Below are 10694 nucleotides of genomic sequence, written 5' to 3' on the forward strand. Positions count from 1 at the left end.
TATTTTACACTTATGTTTTTGTTTTGCTTATGTAACTATGTGTTTGTATCTTTTTTTGCCCTGACGAGGCCCTGCAACATGGGGCGAAACGTTGGCTCATTAAAATATTAAAATAGTATAATTCTACTATTTGAGTTTTTTTGACTATATTCCTTTCATCTTTCCACACGGTCAATCAACATCTTCCATTAATATATTATTATTTAGTTGGTGGCCATAGTAAGAAGGCAAAGGAAACATAAAGTTCAATTGTTTCTATATTGTGACAAAGTTCTTGATTTTCTTATTAACTGACATTAAAATAGTACCAAACTTAAAAACTGGTTACTATACTTGGTAAAACTGATCAACTGATTCAAATTGCTTACCAGACTGTGATCAAAGAGGTTAGCAATTATATCTAATTAAAAAGGTACAAGTTCAGAAGCAGTACTCCAATATTTGTGTTTGATACAACACTTCTTTCTGAAGATAATTGTAGATTTTCTTGATAAATTGTGATTATTTGCTGTTTTTTTTTTTCATAAAGATAGCAAACTGTACTAACATATTAAAACTAAAGTAAGCTTGCCATAATTCTATTTCAAATCAATCATAATACATCAGCTCTAGCCTTTTTGTCAATTGAACATACCGTCTATGTTAATTTAAACTTATTTTGAATAAGTCATGTTTGAAAAATTCTTAGTTCTTTCCCCTAGAGCTGATTTTTTTAATCACCCAGGTTGTATTTTTGTAAATATTTAATTTATTTTATTAATTACTAAAATTAATAATGTTTAGAGTTTGCCTGATGAAATGCCGACTCAAGTGTATGGCCTCCATCCTAATGCAGGTATTACACGTGATATAATGAATATGGGGTCATTACAAAACTCATTGTTGAAAGTCTTACATAGTGGTTCTGCAGGGACTGGTGGAGCAGATGATATGCTTAGTACTATTACTAATGAAATCCTGGAAAGAGTAAGAACATTTTCATCAAATATATATTGTGGTGTTATTTTTATTTTATGATATTTTCCTGTATATATTAACTTTACTTAATTTTAAAAAAAATAAATAAAATCTGACTACTTATCTTTTTATTAGGTGGAAAAATAATACAAAAAAATCATTTTATTATACTATTAAATACTAATTAATTACTAATAAAAACCTATATAGATCCACAATATCCTTATTAGGTTATTCTTAGTGAAATCTTGTGATACTGGACATAGTATTTATCAAAAGAAAATGATAAACATACAGACATATTGAAGATATTGGTTGGTCAGTATATGTAAACTGGAGGAGTGGGGATTTGTTTGGCTGAAGGTTTGATCCGTCAGTGGCTCTCATAAACAAACAAACTGCTATGTTTTTATTTTTATTTACCTCTCTCTCATCTTTTAAATGCAATTGATTTAATTTTTTTTTTATCATCAAGATGGTCATTTGTGAGAGCTGTAACAAATTTATATCTAGAGGAAACAAAATGAAAATTTCATGTGAATTAGGCTCTAGCATATTAAAAGGAAACCCAGCACAATGATAACCTATTAAATGGACTTATTGAAAAGGTTAAAGAGATGAAGGCCAAGCTCCAGGGCATTTAAGAGCTCAAAGACATAAAATATTCTCTTCAGAAGCAATCGGATCTATAGAAAGGCTACAGAAGATTGAAACCCTCCTGGAGCAATAGAAAAATAAAGTTGAGGTATTATTATTGGAAAAGAACAACCTCAAAGCTGAAATATCTGACCCTGAGGTTAGACTTAATTAGGTGGAACAAAATCATCTAAAAAATTCTTGGGAGATTGGAGGAATTCCAGAGAAGTAAGAAGAGACTATAGTAGGAATGATTCTCAGCATTGGTGCAGGCCTGGGTGAGAAGGTTCTGTGTCCGGACTATGCAGTACCGTTAAGGTCTAAATAGGAAGAAACACCAAGCCCTATTTTAGTGAGATTTGGCCGCTAAAAATTAAGAGATGAGCTGGTGTGGCAAAGAAGAACTAAAATGAATTTCTGCACTCGTTACTTAGGTTGTGATAATAAGGACTTGCAACGCACTTGTATCAGCAAAGCAATGATGCCACCCAACAAGCACCTCTGCTGGTTAGTCAGAAGCAATATGTCTAGCAGGCAGTCTGATGGCTACCCAGCAGTCATCATGGGCAAGCCCAGTGACTTGGGCATCTTCAGTTAAATTTGGTACTCAAGTCACCACAATATTACTATAATTTTATTTTTCTGTATAGAAGATATTTTATTTATATTTTTTTCCTGCATTTTTATAATATTAGCACATATAGACTACTTTTATTTAGTAATATTTTTTTTTTCTATCTACATTTTTTCTTTATTTATTTTCTTATAGCTTAATTTTTATTTACTACATTTTTCAAATTATGAAAACTCTAGTAACAAATTCCTTTCAATTTTTTTTTCAAAGTTGCGTTCTATCTAATCATAACACTGTATAAAAAATTGTTATTTTATATTCTTCAACCTTTATCTTTTTTCTTACTTTTTCATTTCTTACCCCTCAGTCATGACTAATATTCTCAGCTCCTGTCATATTAATGCGGAATCCCTTATTTCCCACTTTGATAAATTCCAACCATATTTCCTCAATAATTTTTACCACATAATAGCTGTATACGAAGCATGGCTTAAACCCGTAATTCCTTCCTCCCAAGTTTCTATTCCCAATTAAACTTTCTTTCACCTGTGATAGATCCAATTGCACGGGAGGTGATATCATTTTATATGTGGATGTTAGTCTCAAGGCCAAAATCCTAATTCATTCCCTTTCTCCTAACTTTCCTCATGCAAAGTACATGTTTCTTGAAATTTCAACCATATCCTCTCATCTGTTATTTGCTGTCGTTTACCAGCCTCTCCGAGTTTCACTCCTATGTAAAGATAACCCCTTTGAATCCTCCCTTGCCCAACTATTTTCCACTTATTCCCATTTCAATATTACAGGTGATTTTAACATCAACATGCTCTCACAATCTAGTGATAAATCTTTAGTTTCCTTCCTTTCCTCTGAATCCCTTCAACCTGACCTTAATTCCGTCCAGTGGGACGTTAAATACTCTTCATTGACTTCATTGACCCTATGGTTTCCATCCTCACTTCACATCTGCAGTCCATATTATACATCCATGCTCCTCTCAAAACCTGAACCTTACGTCATCCAACTGCGCCTTGACTTATTAGCTAAATGGAAATTTCGTCGGGCTCACCTCTCCACAGATTATATATTTTTAAATAACTCCGTAATGCAACCCAATTAGAAGTTTGACATGCTAAATTCCTTCCCATTCATCAAACTTTTTTTAACTACAAATTCAAGTGAAAAATACCCTGAAATTCTACCAGAATCCAATGACCTCAGCTCTCTTCCAATAACACCAGACAATCTCAATAATCATTTCATATTCCAAGCTTCTAACCCATCACTCATTCCTGATCTTCTAAATAACAGCCTCAATCCTGAAAACTTTTTTCCCAGAAATCCCACGATGAACTGGTAACAACCATTCTAAAATCCCATACCAGCGATTATGGGCTGGACAACATTCCTGTTAAATTGATTAAATCCTGTCTCTCTGTCCTTATTCCTGTACTCTATCGCATCTACAATTTTCCTTGAAAAATGCCACATATCCCTATCTTTGGAAAACCGCTTTAGTTCGACCATTAAATAAAATCCCAAATCCTTCTTCACCTAATGACTTCCGTCCCATTTCTCTCCTCTCTAACCTTTCAAAACCGCTAGAACGCCTTGTTCAAAATCAACTCTCAAACTTCCTAGAAGAACATTTCCTCATCAATCCCCTCCAGTCCAGCTTTCCGCCAGGCTGTTCAACACAATCCACTCTCCTTAAAATAATTTATAACCTCCAAACTACCATTGAACGTCATAGTGTTGCCACTCAACGTCCCATCCTTCTACACCTGTGGCACTTATAGTTCTTGTGTCGCCCGTTATTCTTTAGTCTAGGCTGGCTTGACCACTTGTCTCGATTTTCCCTCTTTCTCCTCCACTACCCTTGTATTCTCATTTCTTCCAGGGTATCATTATGGTTCTGGGCTGGCTGTGGGTGACCTTTGTCCATCCAGCCTCTTCTACTTCCATCCGGATCCCTCATCTCTGACACTCAAATAGATCTTCTCTTGATTGCACTCGATGAAAGATCGCTCTTTTGGTAGACCTTTCTTTCTTCCTGTCTCTTTGTCCAACTGTACTTTGTGGATCATAACCAAGAACCGCATTCTCCCATTGACCTCCTCAACAATAACAGTTTACCCTATTTTTTCAGTTATTTGGTTATGCCAGGCAAGGAGAGCCCCAGCATACTACCCACTAGACTGTCAAGGTTCTTCTTATATCTCCCTTAACATTTAAATGGTGTCTTCCTTCATCGTCCATCTTCCACTTCCAAAAGAGTTCTTCAGTCTTTCTTTGACTATGATCCATGGTGTCTCTGCGTCTGCTTGTATTTGGTTCAAGACTCTCCTCTAGATCCTACATACCCGGGCCACCTTCAATGAACGTGCATCTCCTTTATTCAGTAAATCTTCCTCTACCTTTGCTTCTATTTAGGCTATAAGGCTGGTCGCCTCATTAGTAGATGGTTCATCTTGCCCATCTCTCTGGTGAACCTTTCTAATTCCAACATTGCCTTCCACAGGTTCTGGGAAGTCACTGTGTGAATCTTCATCCATTGTAGCACATTAGCATGCACTGCTGCCAATGTCATGGTTGGTAGTGGTGTAAGTTATGCAACCGGTGATGCTTTCACCAGGTTCCTGGCAGTGTTAAGTCCTGAGAATCTGATTGCAGGCTGAGGATATCCTTCCACTGGATCACTCTCACTGATGACTCCTTCTGCCTCCCAATCCAATGGAGAGGTTTATGGTCCGAGTGTACTACTGTGTACTCCTCCCAAACATATAAGGGCAAAAATGCTCTACGGCCCATACGATGCCTAACGATTTCTTCTCCAGCGTACTATATTGTGTTTCCGAATCGGTCAGTCGCCTACTTGCATATGCCACCGGATGCTCTCCTCCCTCGTCTTCCTGCGACAGCATTGCTCCCAAGGTGTATTCACTCATATCTGCAGTGACAGTAAACTGTTTTTGAAAATCCAGAAAGGCTAATACTGGTTCCTGATGCAATTTCTCAATACATTTCCAGATATATCTTCTTTGGAAGTCCATGATGTCTCCTTTTCGGCCTGAATGTAGTTGAGAATGTTTCTTTTGATCTGACAGATTAGGGCTGCTTTCAATGACATCATTTGGGATGCAGTCGCCTCCCTTGATAACATGATTCAGTTTGCCAATTTCCCCTGAGAACCACTCCAAGTTGGAAATAGCCTTCCTGATGCCCTGGGAAATAGCTGGTCTCACCTTCATTTTCACTAATATGTTAGCGTGGGCTTGCGCAAGGGTGGTCTCCAGTAATGGAGGTAATGCCTGCTTCTGCAGGGGCCACAGGCGCCGCTTGGAAGGCAGGCAGGACATTGAAACTTGCTGGCTGCATTATCGGTTGTGGTTGGTTGTCATTCATAATGCTCTTCAATTGCAGGAAAGAACGAGAAAAAAAAACAATAACAACAAACAAATGAACTGGCTTCGGGACTACTTATGAGGCCTCAGAAGACAAACTTAAAAAAAAGGGCCACCAAATAACACACACATATTCAAGATAAACTGATTAATTCTGGCCCTTAATTCTCCTTATATACATTCTTTGTGTTTATTTACATGAGGAGTTAGGATTTAGGCTTTACAGTACACTATCCTTACCATATATATATATTTAAAGTTACGGCCTGAGTGAGATGTCCGAAATGAAAAAAGGCCGAAAATGCTGAACCTAACAAAGTTAGTCTTGTTTAGTCATTGACAGAGTGTTCTTCAATTTACCTTTTTCATTGTTTTATTAAGTCTCTTTTCACTGTCACGTAACTAGTGCCGAAGAAAGCGGGAACGAGTGCATAGTCTGAAAGTTATTTTTAAAATTTGAGAAAAAAATTTTCTTTCCTATTTGTTGTTCATCGTGATAAAAAATAAGCATTTAAAGATGATATTTGGTGCAGCGCAAGGAAATGCTATTGAATGGATGAAACTTTGCACTGCAATGTCACAGGACTTGAGCAAGGCGATTTCAGATTTAGAAAGGTTTACTGGGGAAATGGGTAAGTTGAACCATTTCCTCAAAGGAGATGGCAGACTTATTGCAAGAATTAGAGCTAAAGTATTAGAAGACCTACTAAACAAAGGAGATGCAGACTCATTGAAGGCGGCCTTGGTATGCATGATAAAGAGAAGTATCTTAAACCAAATTCAGGCAGATGAAGATACACCATGGCCCATTGTCAAGGACTTACTGAAGAAAGCTTTCGGAGGCGGGAGATGGGTGAGGGAGGAAGACATTCTTCAAATGTTAAGAGAGATGAGAAAACCTCAGCAGTTTGGTGGGGCTCTCCTTGCCCAGTGTAACCAAGTCATGGAGAATATGAGAGAAATAGTGGATGTGAAAGAGGTCAAGAGAAGAATAGGGTTCCTGGCTACAATCCTAAAGGTACAGCTGGCCAAAGAAACAGGGAGAAAAGAAGGCCTACCAAGGGGCAATCTTTCGTCGAGTGCGTTCAAGACTTGATTGATTTGAGCGCAAGAGAAAAGGAATCCAGAATGGAAATTGAAGAAACCGGCTGGATGAAAGTTACTTACAATCATTCGAGGAATAATTCAGTCCAATGAATAAGAAGAGAACACCAGGAAACTGGGAAAGAAAGGGTAAGAAACCCAGAAAGAAGAATGGGCAAAATAAAACCAAGAAACAGTGGGTGCCATGAGGACCGAAAATGTCATGGATGCGGGAAGATAGGGCACTTGATGGTCCAGTGCTTGCGTACCCATTGTTTCGAATATTGAATTGCAGGGCATATGGCGAGACAATGTCCTTATATGTTTCAAAGACACAGATTGAAACAGGTAGAACCGATGGAGGTGAATGCCCAAGGCGTGAGGAGGAGAAGGATTTCTCCAAGGTCAGAATGATCACACCTACATGTCTGAAGCCCCAGAGGTTAAAGCAGAAGAAAACAATGTCGGAATTCATTAGACAACTGAATGAATGAAAGACTGTATCCGTGGAAAGGCGGCCGCACGTTAGTGAGCAGCAGGGTCAGATGAGAGAACGGTGGCCTACGAGGCCAAACGAGCGAGAGGAGGTGTGAGATGCTTGTTGGGCACAGGGAATTCTTATACAATTGAGTCCAGAGAGACTCTGGAGAAGATGGATGATGGAAAGAGTGGGCTCCAGGTCGAGGAGTGTCAATGTCAGTTAATCTCCCTGGAGAGGCTCCGCAGAGTAGAGGGGAAGTGGAAATTGAATTAAGTAAATGGGGAGCTAAAGGAAAGCATCTAATGTTGCATGTAATAGGAAAGATGCCCCGAAACTATCAAATGATTATTTGGTGTGACCAGCTAGGGAAAGTGGGCACAAGGGTACAAATCACACATCAAGATCGGAAAGAAGAAATATATCTGCCAACAACTAGTAGAATCTGAAGCAAAAATAGGAGCTATTAATCAGGAAAGGTACTGGAAAGACCATATGATGACATTTTTTTTAGAGAAGGGGATGTACTGGGAGCAGCTGGGAAAAAAAGTACACGAGATTCTGCTGAAAGGAGACAGGGTTATCTATGTGAAGGAGAGGCGGTACCCGCAAGCACTCCATCAAGTTATTAGAGAGGAGACAGATAATCTTCCTATCTCCCTATAATAGTCTGTTATGGGCGATCAGATCTGAAAGCAGGGTACCAACAGATTAAGATGCACCTAAAAGACCAGCACAAGACGGCGTTTACTTTTGAGAAAGGCCACTAAGAATTTACGAGGATGCCTTTTGACCTGAAAAATGCTCCAATAACATTCCAAAGGCTCAAAGACGAGTTTCTGATGGAATTGGATGAATCCATCTGCCAAGTTTATATGGATGACCTGCTGATATTCAGTAAGTCTGTGGTGGAACATGTGCAACATTTGAGGAGTGTATTCCAGCGGATGAGGGAGTTCAGCTTAAAGCTTTCACAGGAGAAGTCGATAATGGGATAAACACAAATAACTTTTCTTGGACACACAATCTCAAAGGAGGGAGTACAACCAGATGCCCAGAAAGTAGAAGCCCTGCAGAAAATGGCCGTGCCGAAGGATGTAAAAGGGATCAGGAGGTTGTTGGAGGGAAGTTTGTCCCTGAAATGGCTGAATACCTCATACCCTTGAACAATTTACTGAAAAAAAGGTCCAAGCTGGTTGTGACGGCAGACTTGGTACATAGGATTCAGAAACATTCAATAGCCTCTGCTAGTAGATGCCTCACGAGAATGGAGGACTGTTATAGTTTGGATCGAGAGTTGTTGGGGATTGTGTGGGCAGACGACCACGGAGGCCCATCTAGTGGTGTGAGATATTTTCCACGAGAATGGACTCCAGAGGAAGAGGAACAAGCAGACACACCTAGACACAGAAACGAGAGCGAAACATCAGATGATGAAGGTTCAACAGAGGAAAGACCAGTGGAGATGAAAGTGATTGAAGAAATGGTGAATGACAAACTATGTGTCAGAAATTCGGAAGACGAAGACCATGGGCATAATGAAGATAGAAAAAAGTAAATATAAAGATAGCAACATCACCACTATTTAGTCACAGCCGGGAACCAGGAAAGCGGACAGGCGTGGATCTATTCAGCAAGATAGCAATGGCATAAAAGATAAGTCAGTGGAGCCAGTGTTGTGGGCTCTTCGCACTTGGTTTCAATTTTATGGGTCCCTGACAGAACATCCTTAAACGGGGGTAGAGAATTTGATAATGCGTATATTAGGGAGAAAATGAAGGCATTAGAAGTAGTGTGGCATCTCAACACTCTGGGACATCCTAAGAGCAGAGGAATGATCGAGAGGCTGCATAGTACTCTCAGCGACCATTTGCATGTGTACCAATTAGAAAAGGGATTGGAACAGGATGAAATGATGTTATGAGCTATTGCAGCGTACAATCACTCCATTCATATGCTCACAGGGTTTGCGCCCTTCGAAATTCTTTTTGGACTGCGTGGAGGTCGGAGAGATAATAGAGACACAGTGACTGGAGAAGTTATTAATAACAGTTTACCCCTGAAGAAATTGTCGTATGGAGTCAAAGCTCATATCGAGGAGGAAGAGTAAACTACTGAAGAAACAAAATTTGAGCGTGCGTGACCTAATGGGCAACATTAAAATCGGGATCGTAGTCTATAGGAGATTGTCTACCAATAGGGGAAAGGAACTGAACCCATCAGAGTGATAATGATTAGGGAACATAATACTATCACAATTGAGAGCTTGCATGGACCCAAAAAGAGGAGGACAGTACATATTGAACAGCTAAAAATCCCTATGTAGAGTTCATAGAGATTGTACAGAATGTAAATTTTGTTTTGCTTGTTTTTTTGCTGTTACATGTATCGATTCAAGGAAATTTCTTATAAGTGCTCATTGTGAGAACGTTATTCTTTTTTTTATCATGTCTAGAAGTTTTATATATATATTTTTTTTGTTCTCTTTTTGTTTTAGTATGTAGAAGGCATACGCTTTTTTTTTTAGTTTCACTCTTGTATATATTGTAAATAGTTGCTTTATTGATCTTTTTTTAGGTCATTCTATTGTACAAGATAAGTTTATGAGGACTGTTCATCTACTGTTTATTGTCTATAGGTTATTGTAAATAGTTTTTTCCACTGGTTTTCTTATATATATATAAGTTACGGTATGAGTCAGCTGTTATTTCGATGTCAGCTGACTGAGGGGATCAGCTGATCGAACGTATATAAGAGATGTACCGAATACAATAAAGCCAGTATTTTACAGCAGTTCAAGCGTGTTAGATCTTATTCCTTCTTCTCTTTTTTGACATTGTGCTTTCACCAATACTTAACTGGTGCCGAAACCCAGGACTTTAAATACCAGAGTAATATTTACTTTAAAGAAGATTTTTTTATATAGTAGTTTTCTCAGCTTTCAAATTTTTTTTCTATTCTTTCATTTTTTTTTAAAATAATGGATGCTAATGGCAACGGTATCATTAGACAAGCAGTCTTGAACTTGGAAGCTTTAAATCAAAATGGGGTTCAAAACCCACCACCCCCGGAGCTTGCCCCACTACCGGAAGTCTCTCTAGCGGGAGCCCACGCCAGAACACTTGAGTGGGTAAAAGTACGCACAGCAACTGCCCAAGACTTGAGGAAGGCCGTTTCTGACCTCGAACGATTCACCGGGGAAACAGGAGAATTGAGCCACTTCATTAAAGGAGGTGACCGACTAATAAGCCGAATTGAAGCAAAGTCTATCGAAAGTCTACTCGATAGTGAAGATGCGGAGGCTTTAAAAGCAGTGGTCATCTGCAGAGTCAAGAGGAGCATCCTAAATCAAATTCAGGCTGACGAAGAGACCCCTTGGAGAGTTATCTAGGAAAGATTAAAGAAGGCGTTTGGAGGAGGACGGTGGGCCCCAGAGGAAGACATATTTATGATGATCCGAGGGACAAAGAAACCGAAACAGTCCAGTGGGCAATATGCCGCAGAACTCCTGGCTCGCTTTAACAGAATTCAAGATAAACTGAGCGAAATGATGGAAACAATT

General features: G+C 39.0%; 1 protein-coding gene across 1 annotated transcript in view; it reads left to right on the forward strand.

The window, feature by feature from the left end:
• The window catches only part of LOC106682461 (dynein axonemal heavy chain 7), a gene marked incomplete at its 5' end in the record, with an annotated part of 70992 nt that overhangs the window by 42728 nt on the left and 17570 nt on the right, over positions 1-10694 (forward strand). Inside the window, 1 exon segment of the mRNA XM_014423327.3 lies at positions 784-966. Coding sequence (XP_014278813.3) covers positions 784-966 — 183 coding nt within the window.

The sequence above is a fragment of the Halyomorpha halys genome, unplaced genomic scaffold, assembly GCF_000696795.3.
Source record: "Halyomorpha halys isolate HHAL.00 unplaced genomic scaffold, Hhal_1.1 Scaffold415.1, whole genome shotgun sequence".
Lineage (NCBI taxonomy): Eukaryota > Metazoa > Arthropoda > Insecta > Hemiptera > Pentatomidae > Halyomorpha > Halyomorpha halys.